The 25858-nt window shown below is 38.6% G+C and overlaps 1 protein-coding gene across 2 annotated transcripts in view; it reads left to right on the forward strand.

The window, feature by feature from the left end:
* LOC114647997 (sorting nexin-9-like) overlaps window positions 1-25858 on the forward strand; it is a 126124-nt gene that overhangs the window by 40797 nt on the left and 59469 nt on the right. For both annotated transcript variants that reach the window (XM_051925595.1, XM_028796766.2), the window contains exons 2-4: window positions 4938-5024; window positions 13942-14016; window positions 23944-24045. In XM_051925595.1, coding sequence (XP_051781555.1) covers window positions 4938-5024; window positions 13942-14016; window positions 23944-24045 — 264 coding nt within the window. The remainder of the gene's footprint in view (window positions 1-4937; window positions 5025-13941; window positions 14017-23943; window positions 24046-25858) is intronic.

Raw genomic sequence — 25858 nt, forward strand, 5'->3', positions numbered from 1 at the left:
TTCTTGTCTGCAATGTTCCATTTAAGGCTTAAGTGACTAGGTTACATTTCTTAAAATTTCTGTCTGTTATTACATACACTAGGACCTATGTTTGACATACATTCATACGTATACCACGGTCAGAAAACTATATGCCTTTAATGCCTTTCTGTCTAGCAGTTCATGTTTCTTTCTAGCTGTCTAACTTTAGTCTGAGGTTACTCTGTTGTATAAATACAGAAATTTAGCAGAGCATTAAGAACATTCTATTAAATTGTTAACTAATAGGGGGGTAAAGATAATCTTCCATTACCTACATGAAAGCTACAATCTATTCAAATTAAGGAAAACTAAGGTAAGTTTAATATGATATAACTTGAAAGATTTGGCTCTTACAGTTTGTTTTAGCTGATGTGGATATACACTGTCTGGGGTGGGAGCACATAAAGCATTCATTGATATTTGCAAACACTGTACTCCTATTTTCCTTGATTACTCCATTTTCTGAATTCTAGATTTAGTATACATTAGTTTTCAACCGCAACTCTCAATTGGAGTTAAACGTGTGATCCTAGTTTTAATAGGGTTGAAATACTTGTATGAATATTTATCAGACTAGCTGTGCTACAAATCAATGACTTGTTGAAATCCAAGTAGTGTTTGCATTGTCCCATGCAATACATATGTCTCTGTTTTCTGCCATTTAGTATGGGATTTGTAAAACAGGTGTTAATGATTATGATGCTCCATCTTTTGGAATGAAAAATGCAATACATATGTCTCTGTTACATGTCTTTTCGTTTGGTATTCGTAAAGCAATGTTTATATTTATGATGTGCTATCTAGTGGAATGACAAATGCAATGCATTGTATTACTTAACATGTTTGTGATGTGCCGTCTTTTGCAATTACAGACATATAGCAACCAGATAGACACATAGACAGACATACAGACATGTACCCTTTTATTAAGGTGGATTTACTGCAGTATATAATATTCTAATTGTGTCATATATTGTAGACTTTGCCATTAATGTTATTTATTTATTATTGATATGTTCACACATATAACACTAAAAGAAATTTCAATCGACTACATTGCCTAACCTTAAAGTTCATGTTCATATTTGGAACTTGTAAGAATTCTACATTTCACATTTATTGGGATCTTGTAGTGTGCCAGTGGAGGTGTTTATATTTTGGTAGTTAGTTGAATGAACTGTCTTAGCTCATATTGTTGTCTGATAATTTAATTAATTCTCCAGTATAATAATTCTAAAAAATATAATTACCTTTTAAATACTACACAGAAAATGTATGTAAATTATCTGAAATTCCACATATAGAGCCATTATGACTTTATTAATTATGGGTGTTCTGTAGTAATGAAGGAGAAATACTCCATTACTGTATCTGAATATGTTTGGAGAATACTTCTACTTTACTTGAGTATAAAATTCTCTGTCTACTTTCACTTTTAATTCACTAAATTTTCACAAATGGCTGCTTTTACTCCAGTAAATTTTGCTAGAAACATTATTTACTACAATATTTAACCAGAAAACAAATGTTTTTCTCTGACAATTATTTAAATACAGGTTTCCCCCATTTTAGGAGCAACTACTTTATGAAAATTTGTTTATAAAAAGAACCTGAGACGATTTTCAAATGTGCCTCTCTAGTGCTTACACCTGATTTTCTCCGCAGTATACCTCACCACAGCACAAGCATATATTGTTGCAGATTTAGGTGCGGGTCTGGATGTTGGTGATGTGCCATCACAGTCTTCATTATTAACACCTTTAAGCCTTTAAGTGCAAAAGTATGAGTTATAAAGTTTAGGTAAAGCTCTTTATTAAATATTTTATTCAGGGCAGTACCTTATTGGGGTTTGTTTTAATGACAAATAATTATAATGTAATTTGTCAATTTCCATGTAGTTTGGTATTATTTGAAAATAAATATGGGTAATTTTTGAGGGCAAGTAATGCTTAAAAATGTTTTCCATTTAAATTAATTGTAATGATGTTTGTATTATAAAAATTCACTTTATTTCAGAAATAGATATGCTCATTTTAAAAAGACATAAAGCACACACACCTTTCCAATTAGCTCCCAATTAAGTGAGTTAGGATGCAGCCATTAAGATGTCCACTCAAGCTGAATGGTTATAACAATAATCTTTTTTTTTTTTTTTTTTGTTACTTGTCACTTTTCATGACCATAATAGAAAATGGTAACATGAGGTTAAAGGAGTTAACCTGAGAATTTAACTCTTTTGCTTCTTGACTGCTCTCCAATACAACACTCATGGAGTTTCCACAGGAAAGTTTTGATCTGACTGCTTTACACCTTACTGTGAATGGCTCCATTCTGTCAGGCAGATCAATTCCATCCACAAAACTCATACAAATATCTACGCACCAAAGAGTATAATCTACTGATAAGCTATGTGTTAGTCTGTATCTGAATATTGGGAACAGGAGAGAAGACAAAATGCACCATTGGTGGAGCAATATACACACCTTTTAGAGGTGAAAGTGTTGCAGGAAACAAATGGCACTCAATAGCATCCCTTGAATCCTATACTGTTGCATAAGGTCTTATGAAATACATGGGGGTGCACAGTTAGAAACTTCCTTCAGATTGACAAACCACTGTTGAGAAGATGCTCCAGTGTTCTTGCTGTTATGTAGAATTAGTCAGATTTTCTACAACCAAAACAAAATCCACAATCCTCGTTATGGATACCCATTTTACACAAAACAGTCAACAGGCACATTGACAGTTACATCTCAACAGTGTCCAGTGCTTTCCATAATTATTGCCAGGTCTAATCGTTACACACAACCTCATAGCCCTAGTCTTCTCTATTCACAGAGCTGGACTCAACTCCCACCATGAAATGCCTCTTAACAGAAGCACATTCACACTAGGTTTTCCTGTTCCTGAAAATGATCTTTTACTTCTTGATACCATTCTCACTGTTGGTGAAAGCTGTGAATTTAACTTCCTTTTTATCCTTTGAGAAATATCTTTAACTTTTGTTACAATATCTAGAGTCCGCAGAAAAGTGATTTAAGACGTTTTCCTCTACTCCTCTGTGATGATTTTTTAGAGATGAAAGACAAACCCAGCTTAAACTGAAGTATCTTCTAGAGTAGCATGCCAGTGTTGTGATTTCTGAAAAAAACAGATGCTCTTGTTCATTTTTAGTTTAAACTTATGAACGGGATCCAGCTAGGATTTTTGAGCTCATTCTTTGTTAGTGACATAATATTTGGTGTCTTAGGAACCAGTTTCTATTGGCATGGCTGAATCTGAATAGATATACTCTGCATATCCATGCATTATACTTACATAGCAACTAACTTCTACCATTTATTTGCCTTGCAGGTATTGAGTGCCCACTTGGCAACTCCATGCAGCAGCTGTAAGCTGATCTGGCCTGAGCTAAATTGCTCACCCATCATATGTGGTTTGCCAAATTTTACCATACCCAGACCTCATTTAAGGTGTGAAGTCTGTCTATTCATGTGTAACAAAAAGTGGCTATTGTAACGATTGTCTTACCCAGAATACTGCCTTGAAGGCTAAGCCTCATTATCATCATCATCTTCATCATGTCAATTCGTCTTTTTTTAGTATGCTAAACAAATACTGTGAATTTTATTCAAAGTGAGGTGTGAACAAATCAAGTAAACACAAACAGAAGTAAATAAAAAAAATTAACTGTGCCCATCTCCCAAGCCCACCATGGCCTTATTCTCTTTCATTATAAAGAGAGTTAGTCATCCTTAGTCCTCCCCTGCTTTGCAATAAGTCTAGGACTGTAGTGGAGTATTGCCTGTTTTCTTCCAGGTAACCTGTCTCTTTCATTTTCCTTTATACCCCACCTCTTGGCCTGCCCATAAATTCAGTGTATGTACAGTACTAATTGTCCCTCATAGTGCTCATCATTCTATAATGACTTGAATCAGTTCTACAAGTGCATTCTTCATTTCGTTCATTATGGTTGTTGGGTTATTAGGTGGGTTGTATTCAGTACTACAAAAGGCGATTCTAAAGTCCCACACCATATCATAATACAGGATTCTAAACACATAAGGCAGAAATTATTCTAACATCTAATGGTCTGACAGCCATTATTGAATTGTTAAAGCTTAGACCAACAGGTTTAAAAACTGTTTTTAACCAAAAGGACAACATTTTATAAATTTTTATAGCAGTCAAATTGTTTGATATATATTCTTCAACAGACATCATTCTTCTTGTTTTGCGCATTGCACATTTTTTCCTTTGGCTGTATGTTATTATTTTTCAATACACCCACAACATCTTGTATGTTACGGTTATGTTCCAGGAAAATGATGTGTAATTCAAATATGTGTTGAGTGAAATTAAAGTAACTTTTAAAATCCTCTGATGTTCAATTCTAAAAATACACTTAATTCATAGTGAATTAACTGAGATATTATTGTGCTAATTGTTTTTGGGTGTTTGGTAAAATTTGATTTTTTTTTTCCATCTGTATTTTTTGTCACTTAGAAACCAAGCTCAATAATAATTACACTATTCTGATCACATAATGTAAATGCAGCTGAAGCAAAAACTGATATGTGAAAAGGAGTATGGTATATTGTTGAAATAGTTCATAAGCATGCAGAGTGAAGTATAAAAAAGTGTAAATATTAATTAATAAATTGATCATTAATTAAGAGATCATTATCAATTAATTAAATCAATTATGAGTTGATGCAATGAACATAAAACTAATATTTAATGCAATTGCATTACTTTATTTATAAGAAACCTTTGTTGGAACGCTGAACACTGCATAGATAGCATTGTGATTACATGGCTAACCTTCTAGTATTATAATTAGACATACATTTCTAGATTTATTTTTTGTTTATTGAAAATAATCTGGTATTACTTTGCTTTTTGTATTTCTGCAGGCTCGAGTTTTATATGACTTTTCAGCAGAACCTGGAAACAATGAACTGACAGTAAAGGAAGGAGAGACTGTCACAATCACTAATCAGGTAAGAAGTTGACGTGATTTAAGCAAATGTAATTGGTGGGGAGCAAATAATGCAGTGTTGCACTCCCTTTCCTCTTTGACAGTTGCATTTACGGGATGAAAATTCTGGTGGGGCTACAGGGACCTGGTGAGAGAGAGATGCTGTCAGAAGGGATGGAGCCGCATAGTGCGGTTGTGCATATGTATTCACAAGAAGGAAAGAGAGAGAACTGGGCACTTAAAAGAACTTACAAGACACACACCTCTGCTTAAATCCATTGACATTGGTATGTGGTATCTGCCAGTCTCACGAAGGATCCTGGCTGGGGTTGGCTCATCTCACAAAGATGGAAAGAAGACCGGGCAGATGATGTTGCTGCTGACCCCAACTGAGCAGTCTAAAGCAGAGGTGGCAGTGTAAATGTGCAAGCAGGGAACATAGCAGAGAAAAGATCATTGGAGTTTTACTGCATAAGCTGTGGGACATTGGTCACATTGGGAATGAGTGGGAGATACAGCATTTCACAATATATTATGGTACCAGTCATTGTGATAATAAAATATCAGCTGAATAAACGCATAAACAAAAACACACAAAATGAAGATCTGTTGTCATATTATTTTGTCATACAGTACACCCTATAAATTATATAGTATTAAAACAAAACATAAGCATCAGATACTCAATACTGAAAATAGATATTGAAATGAATATTTATAAATTTGCAATTTTTGTTGAGTAGGAAGAATGCTAAATTGAACTGTACATAACTAAAGTTATTCTTGGTAGGGATGACAATACTCTAAAATAGTAAGGTGTACATGTACAAGTTCACTCACGCTTTCAATTGCATCATAAAAAAGTCAACCAGTGAGTGACTTTAAATGGCCTTATCCTTCAGGCCCCAATGTAGACTGTAAAGTTCAGGCTGCTCATGTGCACACGGGAGCAAAGGTACATTATATGGCCCAATGTTTGTGGAGATCACACCTATATGAGCTTGTTGGATATCCCATTTCAAAGCCATGACCATTAATATGAAGTTGCCCCCTCCAATGCAACTATAACAGCCTCTACTCTTCTGAAAAGGTTTTCCTCAAGACTTTAGAGTGTGTCCGTGGGAATTCAGCCAAAAGAACATCTGTCAGGTCATGTACTTATATCAGAAGAAAAGACCTGGCTCACAATCACAGTTGCAATTCATCTCAAAGATTTTCAGTAGTGTTGAGTTCAGGGTCTGTGCAGGCCACTTGAGTTCCTCTACACCAAACTCGTCTTTATGGACAGCAATGGTGGAACAGAAATGAGCCTTCCCCAAACTGTTGGAAGTGCACAATTGCCTAAAATGTCATTGTATTCTGAAGCATTAACAGTACTTTCCACTGGGACCAAGAGACCTGGCCCAAACCCCAAAAACCAGCCCCACACCATTATCTCTCCTCCACCAAACTTTACTCTATGCAGTCAGGAAGTTAGCATTCTCCTGGCATCCACCAGACCCAGATTCATCCATCAGACTTCCACATAGTGAAGTGTGATTCATCACTCTAGGAAAAATGTTTCCACTGCTCCAGAGTCCAATGGTGATGTGCTTTACATCATCCAGCCAATGCTTGGCATTATGCATAGTGATCTTGGGCAAGTATGCAGCAGCTCAGCCATGGAATCTTAATGAAGTTCCCAATGCACATTTGTAATGTTATAGTATGTTGTTTCCAGAAGTAGTATGGAACTCTGTTGTGAGTAATGTAACAGAGTATAGACAATTTTTACTGGCTATGCGCTTCAACACTTAATAGTGTAAATTTGCATGGACTACCAATGGCTAAGCTGTTGTTGCTCCTATACGCTTTCACTTCCTAATAGTAGCATTTACAGTTGACTGAGAAATATCTAGCAGCACTGAAGTTTCAAGTTATGACAGTGCCATGTTTAAAGTCACTGAGTTCTTAAGTATGACCCATTCCACTGGCAATGTTTGTCAATAGAAATTACACATTTGTGTGCTTGATTTTTTGCACCTGTTATCAGTGGGTGTGGCTAAAATACCTGAACTCACTAATTTGGAAGGCTGTCCACATACTTTTGACCATATGATTTATGCCAAGAATGCTGCAGGCATTGCTGTCCAAGCAAACCAGAAACAAACTAACAGTGCCAAGGACAAAGAAAATTTCACATACTCCAAAAATATTTTTCTAGAATAGAAATTGCATTGAACATATATTGGAAAATGTAATTATGTCTGTGCTTGCTGTGTAAATTTTAATAATATTTAAGTTATTAAGGCGAGTTTATTACTTACTTAATTTTTGCACAAGAGCACCATCTGCTGTGAAATAGGGGCAGTGTTTCATCCATCCTTTGTATGTTCATAACTCTCTTATCCAGGGCAGGGTTGTGGGGAGGCTAGAGACAATCCCAGCAATCATTGGGCACAATGCAGGAGCAACATTTAGACAGGCCACCAGTCCATCGCTGTTTGAACACACACACACACAGACACTAAGGCTAATTTACCTTACCTTCGTGTCCTCCGACTATGGGAGGAAACTGGAACACCTGGCGAAACCCACACAGACATGTGGAAAACATGCAGACTCTATGCAGAAGTCTACAGAATGAGAATTCTGGTGGTCTTATTGTGAGACAGCAGTGCTACCACTATGCCTCCGTGCTGCCCAGGGCAGTGTCCCATTTACCCTAAATGAAAAAATGGCATTACTCTTTGGTTCTGTTTTTTTTTTTGCTTTCTCTCATTTCTTATCTATGTAAATTAAGTCCTTTAAACTCTCCAATTTATATAAAAAATAATGATATAGTAAATATTTTAATCACTGTTAATAAAAATGATCCTATTAACTTATAAATTGTGGCAGTGCCATCTTTGTGTATAGTATGTACTAGGGGGCTTCGCCCCCTGCCAGTGGCCGCTTCTCTGAATCCCCTCGTAAATGGTGGTACAATGGGAAACAGATACATTGTTTTATTTAACTCCTCTTTGCTCAAGAAGTTGCTGGCGTGCTACTGCCGTTGCCACCACGCGTGATCTGCAATTTGCTTGCCTACCCCTTCCAAAACGGTAGGCGCCGTTATGAAGAGGGGGGCTGAACGTATCCCAAGGAGACGTGGCTGCTCCTCTGAAACCTCTTCTTTGCTCCTTCTGCAGCCGCTGGCTTGCTGCTGCTGTGTGCCACGTGATCTGCATTTCGTGCGGCGCTTCAAACATTTAAAAGCCTGTACAGCACATGAATATTCGATTTCTTTTCGATGTTCCGTTATTTCCCAGAGTAATATATTCAGTTTGTTTGTGCTAATGCGATCTTTACTCTCATTTTTTGAGACTTTCGAATTTTCCTACTTCCATTATCTCTAACCTGCTCCGCATGTGTATCACGGGACTTGCTTCTGAAGGTTGTAAGTATGACGTGACTTGTCCGTCTCGCGGGAAATGAAAGTGTCTCTGTCTCTCTTCAGAAGATCACGTCTCGTCCCCGGGAAAAAGTCTCGTCTCTACGAAAGTTTTTTTTTTTTTTTTTTTAATAATAAAGAGATATCTTGAGCTATGCTATTGAAACTTTGCAGATATGGTGTCAAGTGTTAAAGCAATATTGCTGAACTATCCGACGCCCGCCGTAGCATACGGCGGTGTAAGAATACGAACAGAAAACGGTTAGAAAGGAATTCAGAAATCAAGAAGAAATAAATACTTCTTGAAAGACACAGTGTGCATGTAGAATTTCCGGCCAAGCAGGACTACATGTGAAAGTGATAAATAAATCAGGCTTTCCGAATTTACGTACTATGGCCATGGCATCCTGATAGTTTTGTTGCATGTACAGTATCTTGGACTTCCTGGAAATGTGGACAGTAATATGATCATTTTGCGTACACGTACGTTGTTATTTTCAGCGTTTGCTTGCAGCGCGTCTAATAGTTCCACGCGCAGATTATGTTGATGCAATCTGAGATAGTTGAGACGCACGCCCTCTGTTTTAACATACGCATCTACTACGTACTGTTGGAATAGTTTGCCGCTGGAGTGCAAAATACAAAATGTATTCCTCATTGCTAATCTGTACGCGTAAAATTGGCATTGAGTAAGCCTTATTCGCTTGCCGTTTTTTTTATCGGGAACATGTTGTAAATTTTTGTGCTAGCCAATGTCTCCGTAAGAGAATAAAAGTGGGTAAACCGTAGGATCGCAATTCATATTGAGCATGGAAATATGTTTACAGGAGTTGCCTATGGAATTAGATGCAAATGTCCCTTTCGGCAGGCGTTTCGCCATCTTCTCCGACGAAAATCACTGCAACATCAGTGTGACATGTCTGGGCATTATATCGTCATAAATCCTGCCTAGGGTTTTCCTTGAAAACCATTCATACAGATGCTGTTGGATTGGACTGAGCGATTTCATGCATGTGTTTGTATGATTTAGCGAGGCGGTTGATGGTTCTGAGCGTGGAATCCAGCTGGAGAAGTACATTTTCACTGCATGCAGAATTTGCTTTATTTTGTAAGCATACTTCAGTAGCTTGCTCTGTGTCAAAAACATACAACTGTCCATATCCTGGATAGGTAGAAGTGTTAGCGTATGGTGGAGAGATTTGGTGATAAATTTGCCCATGTATTTTAAAATAGTATGATCCGTGGCCAGGAGGTTGAGTTATCTGTGCACCCATGGAAGCAAACGCTAGAGAAGAGTTGTATTCTCGAATGTGTTCATGATATTTTTTAGCTTCTGATGTTTGCTGTGTAAGAAGCTGTTGTAAAGACACAGTTACCTCCCGTAAAGGTGATAAAGCTACTGTACCGTTATGGCAGCACCTCGAGTACTTGTTGGATGTATTACGCTCAGCAGGCCAGTATAGTGAATGACATGGAATAGGACGAATAGGAATTGAGAAATGCCTTGTCGGCTGCGTGTGGGTGGGACTGGTTTTGAAGGGGAAGCAGGACAAACCAGAAGAGAAATATATATATATATAAGAGATTCTTGCTTTGCAGTAATATAGCAAAAACCTCTATGGAAAAGTCCACCTTAGGTAACTCATGTTTCAGTGTGCTTGGTGTGCACAAAACAGTGTTCCTATACTAACAGACCACTAAATGTGTACTACTTATTTGGTGTTTTCCATCAGAAAAATGATAGTATTTACAGTTGGGTTCATAGATTTCAAGACAGTGATATTATGGGAATTTTGGCCAGATTATTGTATGATTCAGTCTAACACACAGGTATTTCACGTATGAATTTAATTCACACTTATCTTGCATAGTCTATATTTTCATTTAATAATTTTATTATATTTTGGCTTGAGGGGATACCAGGCATGGAATATGTGCACATGTCCGATCTGCACTCCACATCTCTACCTAAACTTTTGAATATGTCATTTGACAATGTAAGAATGGTGTAATGAAAAGACAAAACAAGGAAAAAGGTTTGAGGGATCCACCCCGTATATATTGACAGGCAACATGAATAAATGCAAGGAGTAGTCACCAAAGACTGAGTCCCCATAGACTAACTGAGGAATAAAGGGTGTGGGTTTTTCTAAAGGTTGTGCAGGAAGAGGTTTCATGCCGGGAATAGTGGAAGTGAGGTCAGTAGGAGGGCATGGTCTGGCCTTGAGAGGAGGGCAGAGGTTGGTGCTGGTTTAATTGGGTTTCCCTTCTGCTGATCTGTGGAAAAGAGAGGTTAGTGTACTTTATCAACCCTCGAGCTGACATCTTACCCTCAGTTAAGCCCTTTGACTGGCTGCTATGTGCACATGTGTGACAATGGTTAAGTATAACATTTACAATAAACACTGATGGATTTCAGTGTTACCCACTTACTTGTCTACTGCTATTTTTCTGCTGTTCTTTTTCTGTTTTTTCTGTGGTGGCAATCTGCGCCACCACCACCTGATCAAGACACTATGTAATCCCGATATTGATAGATTGAAGGTGGTATACTTCAGATGTCCACATGACCATCAACATCTAATTCTTTTACGTGAAGCCTGAAAACCATGAGAACTATTTAGATCATTTATGTTAGGTAAAATGTCCAATAGGGGCTGGGCAGGCTCTTGACCTTGGAACCCCTGCAGATTTTGTTTTTTTCTCCATCCCTCTGGAATTTTTTTGTCCTCCTGGCCATCGGACATTACTTATTTTATTCTTTGTTATTTAGTATTGCCTAATGTTATTTTTAATTTTTATAAACTTTTCTTTCTTCATCTTGTAAAGCACTTTGAGCTACACCATTTGTATTAAAACGTGCTATATAAAGAAATGTTGTTGTTGTACAAAACAACAATATATCAAGGCTATACTTCAAGATACAAACCACTCATCAGTAAAAAGCAGAAAAATAGATTAGAATTTGCAAAAAGTACAGAGATGAACTACAATAGTTCTGGAACAGCATTTTATGGACTGATAAGACAAATATTGACCTCTACAAAAGTAATGGCAAAGCCAAAGCATGGAGAAAGAAGGGATCTGTTCCTGATCCTAACCATACAAGCTCATCTATGAAGCATGGTGGAGGTTGTGTCATGGCCTGGGCTTTGCAAGGCTGCTTCTGGAACAGATTCAATCATTTTTATTGATGATGTGGCTCATGATGTTAGTAGCAGAATGAACTCAGAAGTCTACAGAAGCATGTTGTCTGCCATTTTACAGAAAAATGCATCCAAACTAATCAGGAAGAACTTAATTATGCAGTAAAACAAAGATCCAAAACACACTTTCACCTCAAGAAAGGACTTCATCTGAGGGAAAAATGGAAGGTTTTGGACTGGCCAAGTCAATCACCAGATCTTAACCCAACTGTACATGCATTTTACCTCCTGAAGAGAAGACTGAAGGAAGAAACTCCGCAAAACAGACAACTAAAAGATACTGTGGTAAAAGCCAGAAAAGGCATAAGTGAAGAAACAAGAAATCTGTTGGAGGCTATGGGTCATAGGCTTGATGCAGTTATTACTTGCAAGGGATATGCAACCAAATATTAAGTATTTTTTACTTTAATTTAGTTGAAAACATTATGTTCCAGTACTTTTTTCACTTGAAAAACTGGGGGGTTTGATGCAAAATGTGCAGTGTTCTATGTTGTTTAACATATCTAGATGTAAATGCCAGAGAATAAAAGCTGAATCTCTAAACTCTCTTCTCATATTCATCTTTTGATCTCATGCGGTGCACAGCAAAAACAAATTAATTGGCCTTTCTGTTCCAATTACTTTTGGAGGGGACTGTTTACTGTAGATGTGCAGTCTAAGCCTAGCTCATAATAATAAATGGGATTTTCAAAGCAGTTTTATATGTTACCCATTTTCTAAATATCACAAAATGTTCATATGTTTTTAAAACTGTGTTAAAAGGTTGCAGCGTTACTGGTTACTTTAGTTCAGAAGTCATGAGAATTCAAAAAGCAGGTCTGACTCATTTCCTGAGGCTTATAAAGAAAGAATAGTCAACACATTAACAATCGGAAAAAATTGAGAGCAGCTGTGTTTGCATTTGGTTTGGGGAAGAAGGAAACAACATTCATCTGTTTAATAATTATTCATTTTTTCACCAACTTTAAATGTATAAAGTGAAGTGACTTATTTGATATGTATGAAGGTCTGTGTTTTAATCTCACTGATCAATGTGTGTTGATGTGTTTTGATGCTTCTGCCTGCTACCTTTTGATTTGTAACAACATGTTGTCTTAAAATGGAATAGAAAAAATGTTATAGAAGCTCCTGTGTGTCCAGCTGAAACTGTCAGCTTCACAGGCTATGAGGAAAGGCATCTTCAGATCAATAAATTATTGTTTGTACAATGTTTCAAAGGAAAATATATAGCAGAATTATAGGAAAAAAACAATTTAAAGAGCTGCAGAGATATAGACCTCCTTGGGTTATCATGCAATAGGATTACAATATGAAATCAGTATAAATCATCCTACTTAGCATGATAGCCAGACCTAATAATAAGAAGCAAAGTCTGATCTTTGGGCTTTCAAGTGTATTTTTCAACTGTATTTTTCCCAAAATGTTCTTCTGATAATCATTTATACAAAATTTGTTATAGTCTGAAGCAGCAGTGTTATTGATAACAGAATGAATAAGAGGGAAAGAAAATCAGTTGCAATTTTGCTGTGGGAGATGTAGTTTTTTCTCTCTTTTCTTATATATTGTACCTTGAAGTCCTACTTATTAGTACTAATAGTATTAACATGATTCAATTTCTCATAGCTTTCCAAAACTTTATTTTTAACTTTGTTTTCTAACTGTACTCAGAACCCATCCATTCATTTTCTGAACTCAGTTGACCCAATTTTCAATTTAAAACCAGCCAAACACAAATGAGAAAAGTTTTCTTGATTACTTCATTTTTCTGTCTTATTATAAAGTTAGGCTTTTTAAGTAATGAAGTGATTATGGTATGAAGGAATATGGATGTGTGCGAGTATGTCCTGAGTGGGACATATTTGTCATTCAGGGTTTATTCTTCACTTACTTTAGCCGTCGTAACCCTGTAATGGTACATGCAGATCACAATTTGTTTGGAACTAGGTGGATGTTTATTCTCTCATATTTCACACTAAGCCACATATCTGGCTAAAAGTAATAAATAAAGAGAGGTCATAGTAGCATAAAATAATTCAGTAATCTCAACCTTTTTCTCCATTCCACCATTAGCACCTGATTTGTCTAATTAAGAGTATGTATTTATGTTTGTAGTGTAACTGAACAAGAATGTGAAATGGCTAAGGGTATGTATAACACTGGGTGGGAACTATTGCATCAAAGTAACTTCTAGCATTATGAAGAAAACTGAAAGGATTACTCCAAGAATATGACATTCTCAAATTGCTTGATTTAATTTAGATGTTCACATTAATTATACAGAGCTGAAAGTTAGATTAATCAAATTTTCTTTTAACTTTTAGGAAATTGGTGGTGGATGGTTAGAAGCCAAAAACAACAAGGGTGAGGTTGGGCTGGTTCCTGAAGACTATGTGGAGGTAAATAATTAATTTTTATTGTATAATTATATATAAATAATATAAATTCATACCACCTTGAGTGTATATTTTAAGCTATATTTATATTTACATTTTGTTATAACAGCATGTATTGTGTCTGAAATTTATTCAGTTACTTTCAGTGTGCTTATATTCCAGGTGTACAAGGAGAAGCTATGTTACATGCTCACCAATAGTTTGCTTATACAGTATGTAAATTTTCTTGTGCACCTGTAGTACTAGGGTGTTGTACCGTGTTAGCCATTATGAATGTAGAGAAAAGCCAAGCAAAATGACACCTTTTATTGGCTAACTAAAAAGATTACAATATGCAAGCTTTCGAGGCAACTCAGGCCCCTTCTTCAGGCAAGATGTAATCTTACATCTTGCCTGAAGAAGGGGCCTGAGTTGCCTCGAAAGCTTGCATATTGTAATTTTGTGCACCTGGAAGTTCAGAATGGAGAAACTTGGTGGAAGTGTAATGCTGTGAAAAGTAAGAATATATATAAAAAATGGATATCTGACCTTCATTTCAACAATATTGATGGAGAAAGGTGATTTAATTTAACAAATAACTGTTGTGAAGCTCAGGGCACATACAGCCACCCTAATCCCAACACAAACAGGCAGGACACAAATTGCCACACAGCATACGGTTTGTTTACACAGTGTTGCTTCCCATAGCATGCAAGACACAGAACACAACACAGTCCCTTTTGCCACCAGTCCTTCACCTCCACTCTTCCTTAGGCTTTGTCCTCTTCCTTCCGACTCTGGTTTTTGACTGCTGGTGACTGGCCCCTTTTTATAGGGCATTCGGAAGGACTCCATGTGCCCAGTGAGCTTCTTCTGGCAGCACTTCCAGGTGTGATGGAAGTGCTGTTAAATAGGGCCCTGAAAATGTCCATGCGCCTCCTGGCGGTGGCCACGGACCCCAACAGGGTATAGCTTTGTCACAAACTTGACTCAGAGTCATAGAAAGGTTTGGGGCAGCCACCCGTATAATTGATTTCCTGGCTGCAAAGTTGTTCAAATAAATACAGCACTGATGTGCACAAAACCGAGTCTAAAACAGAACCGAGGGAATAGGAAAAAGGTGGAGGCTTTTAAAGGGGGAGACAGGAAGTGAGACCAAAGGGGTCGGGCTCATGAAGGTCTTCAGCCATAGGTTCGAGCCTGTGTGTGACAAGGCCCCCCCCTCAGCCCAGACCCGTTGGGACGGGCGACCCTGACCGAGAGATTGTGAACCCGAGAAAGGGCATCAGCCCTGAAGAGTGCCCCGACGATGAACAAGCAAAAACTTGTATGGCTGGAGGTCAAGAAACCACCTGGTGACCCGTGGATTCGACTCCTTGTGCAGGGCCATCTAGTGTAAAGGTGCATGGTCCGTGACAAGGGTGAATTCCCAGCCCAACAGGTAGTACCTCAGCTGAGTAATCGCCCATTTAATCGCCAAAGCCTCTCTCTCCACCACCGCATACCTGGTCTCCCGGTCCAACAGTTTCCGGCGCAGGAACATGATGGGGTGTTCCACACCATTGACACTTTGGTTCAGCACGGCCCCCAGGCCTGTGTCCGAAGTGTCCGTCTGGAGGATGAAAGGTAAAGAAAAGTTTGGTGCTTTCAAAATAGGTGCGGACGTAAGGGCCTGCTTCAAGTCACTAAATGCAGCGCCTGTCTTTTCAGTCCATACCACAATGTTTGGGGCCCTCTTCTTTGTCAAATCAGTCAACACTTTGTTCACCAGACGCTGGAAGGTTGCTGGAGCCCCGTGTAACCCAAATGGAAGGACACGATATGCCAGTGTCCACTAGGGGTGCTAAACGTGGTGTTAACCTTCGCAGAGTCTGTTAAAGGAACCTGCCAGTACCTCTTTGTCATGTCCAGTGTGGTCAAATATTGAGCCTGTCCAAGCCTCTCGAGGAGGTCGTCCACTCGTGGCATTGGAAAGCATCGAATTGGGAGAATTGATTAAGCTGACGGAAGTCATTGCAAAACCTCCAACTCCCGTCAGGCTTAGCGACCAATGCAATAGGACTGGACCAGGTACTATGACTTTCCTCGATTACACCTAGTTCCAGCATGTGTTTGATCTCAAGCTCTACTTCAGCCCTTTTTGCCTCGGGAAGACGATACGGATGTTCTCGGACTATAACCCCGGGTTCTGTCACAATGTCGTGCTCAACCAGAGAGGTCCTTCCGGGGTTTTCACTCACTACCTCCAGGACAGACAGGATAACTGTTTCCAGCTCCTGTCGTTGTCTGGGACTTAAATCCGCACCAAAGTTAAGGCTAACCGTGTGAACAAAGAGTAATGGGGCTGACCGGAGGAGGGATCGGGATCCCTGTCCTTCCACAGTTTCAGCAGGTTTACATGATAAACCCGCTCCCTCGGCCGACGATTGAGTTGATTCACCAAATAGTCGACGAGTCCTTTCCTCTTTTTAACTTCGTAGGGACCTTGCCAATGGGCAAGCAACTTAGAGTGGGAGGTAGGTACTAGGACCATGACCCGATCTCCCGGGCGGAACTCCCAGAGAGACATGCCACGGTCATAATATCGGACCTGTGCTGCTTGAGCCTCTTCCATGTGACTTTTAAGGAGGGGCCGAATTTTACCAAATCTATCGCGTAATTGCGCGATATATTCCAATATATTTGTAGAGGGAAGAGCCTCTTCTTCCCATCCTTCTTTTAAGATATCTAATATGCCCCGGGGTTGTCGCCATACAATAATTCAAAAGGGGAGAACCCCATGTAGGCTTGTGGGACTTCCCGAAGGCAAAAAGGATGAGGGGGAGGAGCTGATCCCAGTTCCTTCCATCCTCACTGACCACCTTACGCAGCATTTGTTTGAGAGTTTGATTGAACCTCTCTACCAAACTGTCGGTTTGAGGATGATGTACCGTGGTCTTTACATGCTTTATTTTAAGTAACTTGGCAGTCTCCTTGAACGTCTCAGAGGTAAAAGGCGTCCCCTGGTCCGTCAAGACTTCCTTGGGGATGCCAACGCACGCAAAGACCCCTAGTAATTCCCGTGCGATGGCTTTGGAAGTGGCTGAGCGCAATGGAACAGCTTCGGGATATTTGGTAGCATGATCCACTAGGACTAAAATGTACTTGTGTCCTCAGGCTGAGGGCTCTAGAGGTCCGACTAAATCAACCCCAATTCTGTGGAAGGGAACATCAATTAGGGGAATAGGAACGAGAGGCACACAGTCCTTTCTAGGAATTTTTCGCAATTGACACACCGGGCAGGAAGTGCAAAAGCGACAAACCTCCTCATTGATTCCCAGCCAGTAGAAGCGGAGGTGGCCGTGTGCTAACTCACAGACCTGCTGCCAGAAGGTCCACAGGATTAGCAGTAGCTGTCTCTCCTGCCCATGATGCTTAGCTATGCGATACAGAAGGTCATTCTCTAACAAAAAGTGAGGACCCTGTGGCATCGACTGGTTAGTGCACTGGCCATTGACTAGGAACACTGCAGTTTTGGCAAACTTCAGGGAATCGTCATTCCACTGCTCCCTTTTAAAAGAAGCCAGCGTCTCTCTAAATTGAAACCTCAAAAGGGAGAGAGGGTCTGGGCCGATCTCAAGGGGAGTGGTTTCCCCCCGTTCCATCTCGGCGCTGGTGGATGACATATCGGCACGCGTACGGGAGTTGCCACATCACTCAGGGGGACCGCTTCGTCTCTCTCTGCCGGCTGGTTATACGGCGTGGAGGCAGCTTGAGATGGCTCATCCCTGTCTATAACTAGGCCCAAGTTAGCCCCAGGAGTGGTATGTGTCTCACCACTTATAATTTTAGACCAGTCCCGCTCTAGTATCACCGGGTGTGGAGGATCTAGGAGGACCGCCACGGTTAATTTCTGAACCAATCCTCTGTAACTGATGACACAACAGACGGACCTGTACCAGCGGATTTCTCCGTGGACACAGGTTATACTGGTCTTAAATTTTAACCACTGTCACGGTAGCACAAATCTGCGGGCAACAAATGTTGCTGCCGGAATCAAACAAAGCAGTAGTTTTGTACCCGTTTACGATCACCATGCCTGTGTGTGGGACCGCCAACAGGTTAATCAGAGCACACCAACCCCTCCTCCCCCTCCATCTGCATTCCTGCTTGCTCCCAGGTGGTTTGCGCACCCGCGACTCCAGGGATGTCAGCACAAGCTCTGGGTTGTACAGGGGAGGGCTAGGTTTTGGGACGTACTCCAGTTGAGTATGACTAAGGGACAGTTCGGCTGCCCCAGATTGTGAGGCCGTCCTTTGTGTCTCTGTATGAGCTCTGCCATATTTTGGAATTGTTTACCCCAGACCGGCTGGGTGAAGCCAGGGGGTAGTGTTTTCAGGAGCAGGCCACCTGCTCTATTACATGGGAGGGCTTGTTCTTCTGTGGCCATAGCCAGTGCCCAACCTTTGCCCATAAGGACCAGGCTTGTTAAGGGGTCAGCCACTCTGGGTCGAACCTCCACTTTCTCACTCTAGTCACCTGCCAGTCTGGGGCACCCCTAGGTGGGAATCGGGGCTCTGGCTTCACAGGGAGGTGGGGACTCTCCTCTGAGAGAGCATGATAAGCCCCTTTTGCCTCCCCCCTCCGGAGCAGCCCAATTCTGTGAGCCCCTCCCACACACTCCCTGGCCTACCTAGGTTGCCTAGTAAATTGTGCCGGGCGTAGAGCTCGTACCGGGTCACTCTGAACTACGGGACATTCTCCCTGCCTGAAAACTCGGCCCAGGTATGCTCCCACCTGAGTGTATTACAGGTCCTGTCACCTTCTCTTCCGGGACTTCTCCATCCTGCCGACTACGCCAATGTCACCCTGCCGACTACGCCAATGTCACAAACTTGACTCAGAATCATAGAAAGGTTTGGGGCAGCCACCCGTATAATTGATTTTCTGGCTGCAAAGTCTTTGAAATGAATACAGCACTGATGTGCACAAAAACCGAGTCCAAAACACAACTGAGGGAATAGGGAAAAAGTGGAGGCTTTTAAAGGGGGAGACAGGAAGTGAGACCAAAGGGGTCGGGCTCATGAAGGTCTTTAGCCATAGGTTCGAGCCCAGACGTGACATCACAGGGGCCGGAGCCGGCAAGGTCTCCTTCCATAGGCTTGGTCCTGGATGTAACGTCAAGAGGGCCAGGTGGGATCTCCAGTGAATGGTCTACAGGAAAGGGAGAAAAAGAGTCAGTGCACTCTGCCACATCCTGGTATAACTCGGAATTGCCCTTACTCAAGCCCTTTAGCTGCCTCCCTCCCACGCGCACGTGGGTGACAGCTTCTATGCTCAGGACCTGTAGCCCCGCTGAAAACCAAGGGGACCACCCTCTGTCAACCCAGGGGATAAAGGGTCTTGAAAATACTGTCTCCCCTGGTCCTTCCATAATCAGGGCATCTGCCACACAGTGAAAATTATTTAATGCAGTCATTTATTCAACAAAATTCAGAAATGCAATTGTCAGCTGTAGAAAAATAAGTACACCCCTGGGTTTAATAGCCAGTTTTGCCCCCATTGTCAGAAAAAAATAATTTTAGGTGTTTCTTGTTATTGTCTGACTGTCTCTTTAATTAACATGGAGAATCTTTTGCCCACTTCTTCTTATAGCTTATAATGGATTTTGTTATATATTTACAGTTTTTTTTACTGTTATTATATGTCATATACTATCATTAATGAGGGCAGATAAGTAGGATTTTTGTGGAGTTGAATGAATTAGTATTTCCTCAATCAGTTTTTTGTTTTATATATATTTTTTCTGTTTGAAATTTACTTTGCAGTTACTAATCAACTTTAGAGTGTATTTTTGGGTGCTGGACCTTAACTGACACAAATAGGAGAAGATTCAAATCTACTCTGAAGACCCAGCCAGGAACTAAATCATTGTTCAAGCACTGTGACATGGCCATGCTACCTGCTGCACTGCCATGAGAACTTTATTTTATATCATACCTTTAATAGCAAGTAGCATGAAGCGTTTTTTAATATTCTAACATTTTCACAAATCATATGTACAAAGTACAGTTGTTTACATATTCCGTCAATGTTTTTGAAAACCTTTACAATTAATGATGTCTAATGCCACACCAGACCATCAAATAGTTGTTATATCACAGTTACCACATGGATCCTGCTATATATTTTACTAGATTGAAAGATCCCTGAAAGAGGAAAAAAGAACCAGTTAGGCTTAGCTTTCCAGTATTTCACTTAGATAAATTGAAGACTCCCCCAAATATTAATATTGCCCAGAAAGCTGCTAATTGGTGTTTTTGTTTTTCTCCTCTGTTAGAAATGACAAAGTTTACATATTTCTATTGTGAATAAAAAGATAAAGATAAAGATTTGGGTCACCCTTGGGCAAACCCCATATAATTGAAACAAAATAACAAACACAAAGTTAATGTGTAATTTGAGATGTGCCTTCACCGACATGAGTCTACAACTAGACTGAAAGCAAGATGGTGGTGGAGACAGTTAAGAGGCATGTAAGGCGGAAGAGGCAGACTAAGGGGACCGGAACCAGAAGTGGTGTCATTTGTCTTTCCATCACCAGTTGTCAGGCCTGCTGGAGAAAGAAGAGGAGAGGCATTATGCAACAGTGCCAATCCTTGACTTAGAGTGGAATTGCCATTAAATAAGCCCTGAAGTTGACTCCCAAGTGCACGTGTGACATTATTTATGTAAATTGAAATAGTTAGATTTAGTTATTTATACAGTATTAATGTTGAATGGTTTTGTATGTTAGTTTTACTGTTTTGTGTTTGTAAATCTGAGCAATGCCTATGAGCCTGTTATCAGTAAAAAATTCTAAATACCAGGAATTTCATTTAATTTTGTGAAAAAAAAAAAAAAAAAAAAAAAAAAAATCCATATAAATTAATCAAATAATTTAAACTCAGTTCAAATGAGTTACTCTAACCAAAATGGAAGGAATTAGGTGAACATAACTTATTTGAGTTACACAGACTTATTTTAACTGACATCCGTGAATAATGAAACAGTTTTGCTAACCTTTTAATGTCTTATCTGCTGACTCATTGCTGTACCGTAAGGGTCATTTTTGACTCTAAATCTAATTTATTGTTTGTGCATATTAACCTATAGTATTAGTGATACATCACTAGATGATATTTTAAATATTTTTATGGGCTGTGAAAAATGATGAGTGAACCTTACAGAGTTAGCTTTGCTATGAGTTCAGTAATAATATGGAAATGTTCAGGAACTTCGCTGAACTTCAGAAAAGGCATTGATGTCAATGGGGAAGAAAGAACTGAACTAGTTATGAGTGGAGTATAATGGTGCAATGGTCTTTTAAGTGGCCCTGAAAGCTAGGGAAATGTTTTCCAACTATGCTGGACTGATTACTGTGGCCAAAAATATGATCTGAGCAGTGAGGCAGCACTAGTCACTGTTCCACCCTGACTAAAACAACAAATGATACAAATGGAATGATTACCAAAAACAAAATACAGTACAACAAATGGCTACAAACTAGCAGTAAGTAAATACAATGTAGGTCATTGTGCTTACAGAGTTTTAGTCTTGGGGCAGCACAGGGCTGGCTTGTTACATAGTCTGATGTTGTGGCTCTGGGTGCAGCAAGAATGTCTTTTTTGTTTCCCATTTATCTGTGTAGATGCTTTGCACTTTTTTCCTCCATCAAAAAACACTTTGGGAATTTCAGTGATCAATACTAGCTGTGAAAAGTCAGTAATGCAACAGAAAATCCAATAAAATCAATGGTGGGTCACAATTGACCAAAAAGACATGTCAGTGTTCAAAATGTGTAGCAGTTGTACAGAAGTGTGCCATTTGTTTTTTTTTTTTTTTGCTTTTTGCAAAGTTGGGTGGCCTTATTGAAATCCTTATAATTTTTGACCTGAAAATACTACTTGCAGAATGTTTTGTACATAGGTGGCAGACAAACTACTGTAAATTTAGAGTAAAATCCAGTAAGGTCTATAGTGAATCAAAACTCACCCAAGAAACATTGCAGGGTTCAAAATGTGTAGCAGTAGTACAAAAATGTGACATTAGGATTTTCTACAAGCTTTCACATTTCTGCACATAAAGATGACATTTAGGATGTTTTTTTAGATTGTGAACAGAAATACTACCCTTAATGCAGAGGAAAATCCATTAAAGTCAACAGTGGGTCAAAACTGACTCAAGCTAAAAACATTGTGTAGAATGCCTAATGTGAAAATGGATGTCAAAATAAGAAACGATTAAAAAAAAAAAAAATTAGATTAAAATTTCAAACATTTTCTAGGCATTCTATGTAATGCTAAAAGGCAAATTAGTGACCAATGTTTCCTCTAATTATTTTCATAGGTGCACTGTATAATTATGCAATTTTGCAAAATATTTTTATGATAAAATTAAATATATGCAATATCTATGTTCTATCAGTAGTTAATATTAGTTTATCAGCTGAGAGAATGGGAAATAAAATACAATGTGGAACTTCATACAAAACAGTGTGCAGCCGTGTCTTGTTTAAGCTATATTTTGTATTTCTTTTTTCATTTCCATATACCTTTTTTCAATAAAGTCCTTTTCATGACTCAGTTTTCATACTTTGTCTAAATAGTTTTTGTCGTTCTGTGTAATGCCTAGGTAATATATACAATGTCTTGGGAAAGTATATGGCATGTTAAAGTAAAACAGACATTTCATGCTTTGCCTAAAAATGTCATGCATTCTATCGATTTTCTAGGCATTCTATACAATACCTGCTTTTCACATTGCTGCGCAAATATAAATTTTTAAATTTTCATTAATTAGGGGAAATGTAGGAAAGGACACAATGTTTTATCCAGAAATGATGAAATTTATGGCGCATTTACAGATTTCAAACATAATACTTGGTCAAATTTCACCGAAGACGTTAAGGGTTAAGATGAAGGGTTAAGCCAAATTACTAAATATTAACAAAATTTAAATATGTTTTTTGCACACTATTCTATTACAAGATAATTTCCTATTAATTAAGTGAAACCAAAAATCATTTTCACATTTTAATTAAACTGGCAAGTCATCTGCTCTCTAACCACAATAACCACATCGTTATTAAATGATATTATCAAGTGACCAGTTACACCAGGATATTTAACATAGAAAGCATCCTATCAACACAGCTGATTTGCCAGATTATCGAAAAGAAATGCATGTAAAACCAACCAAATTTTTGGCTTTTAAAGTATTATTGTTTCCAGTCTTTATCTTTCTCTGCCATTAGACAAGTAGGTATGTATAAAACTCTGCAGTACCTTTACAAAAAGAAGGACCTGTAATGAAAAGTAACAAAACCTAGGCTAATAGAGCAATATTTGGCATTATTTGCCACCAAAAATAACCCACAACTGCTCAGACATTCAGGAAACCATAACATTGCTATGTGGCAACATGGTTGGTGATTCTATATCAAAGAAATTCATTTGGTTTTTAAAGCTTTTTAAATAAATTAACCTAGTTATTATGATGTCCAAACAGATTATGTCAGTTGTACTATATGCATAAAGCCTACAAACACGCTCATTTTGTAATGAATCAACTTAAAGTAGCTGCATATTGATATATTTTTCCAAATATATTTTTTAAAATCTATTCATTTTGAGTAAGGCCAACCTAAGCCAATTGGATAATGGCAGTGTACTTTAGAAATGTTTTCTTTAAGTGGTGCTGATCACTAAAGCAGTGAAATCCATTCATATTCTTTCTACATAAATTGTACTTCTTAATGTGACACACAAGAACCACAAGTCAGTTGTACTAGAAATGGGTAAGTAGAGCATTAAATCCTACTCATTTTGAGTAAAGTTGTTTTCAGCTGAGTAACATCAACATACCCCAAGTATACTTGATAGTATCTGTTTTTCATCACAGCTGTTTCCATGTCTTATCTTTTCTTTATAGATTATTGTGAGTCCAGCCCCTACTGGAAGTGCTTCAGTAGACTTATTAGGATTTGATGCATTTTCCACAACAAGTGAAAGCAATGCATTTCCTTCAAATCAGGTACTGTGTACTTAATTTTGTGCAAAGAATTTAATAATAATAAAATGACCTTGTCTGTTTTGAGTAAAATTACAGATATACCTGTATATTAAAGGTTGTTTTGATGCTTGTATTTTAGAGGAAAAAAATTAAGTACATGAAGGAACAAATTGTAAGCTCTCTAACATTCATACCATACAGATCCTTTTATATGCATTCAAATCTTTTGAAACACCTTTTGTTTTTTCTTGCTTGGCCTAGTGAACTTTCCCTTCATTTTATCTTCAGACTTGAGGGGAGAAGTGCTCAATATTGGTCCTAAAAGGCCATTGTGCCTACAGCTTTCATGCAATCAAATTTTCAATCAAAAGCTTTTAAACTGATGTGAAGGTAATGTCATATCATCACCTAACCCAGAATATTGTGAAGAGGCTAACATTGCAAAAAAGAGTGCATTTATTAACTAATAAAGCATATACATAGCCATAGAATGAACAGAAGATGGGAACGTACAAAAAAACAAAACGCTTATCTCTCTCTAGACATTCCTGATGTCACCCTCTCTATTTGGGGTGTGAAGCCTGGTCCAATTTCCACCATTCTACTAAATGAAATGCATACCTTCTCCCTATGTCTCTCCCTATCCTTACAAAGGTTTACATTGTCAAGGTCACCCTAATCTCACAGCTCAGACACTCTTTAAAAAAAATAAAATAAAAAATAACATTTATGATGTCACACAGACAACTGGGGCACATGTATTTTAATGGCTTTCTGAATAACACCAGTTACCAGAAACAACATATACAATAAATTTAGTTTTGTTTTTATCGTAACCATTAGGTTATATGCTGTATTAGCTTTAGAAATGTAATAATAAAGTAGTAATGGTGCTTATTTCATTCTTTATCTATGGTATCTTCTATGATGTGAGTGTTTTAATGTCTCACTCAGACATCCTGTCTTGCTTTCATAATATATTCAGTTGAGGGTTATTTATCAGTTAACCCTTAGTTTCAGCTCTATGAGTACATTGCTTTTACATTGGGTGGCTTTGATTTGAGCACCTCGCATTTCTTAAATGACTCAGTTCTTTGTGCCAAGTAAGCTTAACCTAAGTCTTTTTGGGATACTTGTTCACGGCTTCCTTAGAAAAAAAGCCAAAAGTGGAGAACAGGTAATAAACAGCAGATGAGGAGCATACCCTGGTCAGGCAGATGAGGAGCATACCCTGGTCAGGGTGGCAACTTGTTAGAATCAACAAATAATTTAACAAGCACATCTTTGGGATGAGAGAGTCAAACCCACATAGAAAAAGAATGTGCAAAAACCACATAGATAGTGGCCTCCGTCATAACTGGAACCCGTTTTTCTTGAGATGTTATACAGCAGCTGGTTTAATCTCTTACTTACCACAGGAAAGAATTCCCTGAATTTCTTTTTAGTGGTTTTGCATAATGTATGGCTGTAGTAGATTAGATCACAGTGTGGAACAATGTTGACTGTAGTTTTCTTTTTCTTATTTACCTGCACCTGTATCAAAACTCGGTCATGAAATCTCATAAGGTTTTGTGTTCTTCAGTGTGGTTAGCTGGGGAATGAGAGGCAGAAGTATGGTAATTACCATTTTCCTAGTTTTACTTTTTATTATTCATTGATATCAGCAGCTCAATCAGTATGTGCTGCTGATAGATTTACTGTTGACAGATGGAAAAACTTAAATAAATAAATTAATACGCATATGTTTTCTAAACAGAAAACCAGCACAATCCTTAAAGGAATGAAGTAAATTCAATATGTATGGTATAGTTCCACCTGTCTCTAATGATATGTC

Source organism: Erpetoichthys calabaricus, chromosome 3, assembly GCF_900747795.2.
Source record: "Erpetoichthys calabaricus chromosome 3, fErpCal1.3, whole genome shotgun sequence".
NCBI classification, from domain to species: Eukaryota; Metazoa; Chordata; class Cladistia; order Polypteriformes; family Polypteridae; genus Erpetoichthys; species Erpetoichthys calabaricus.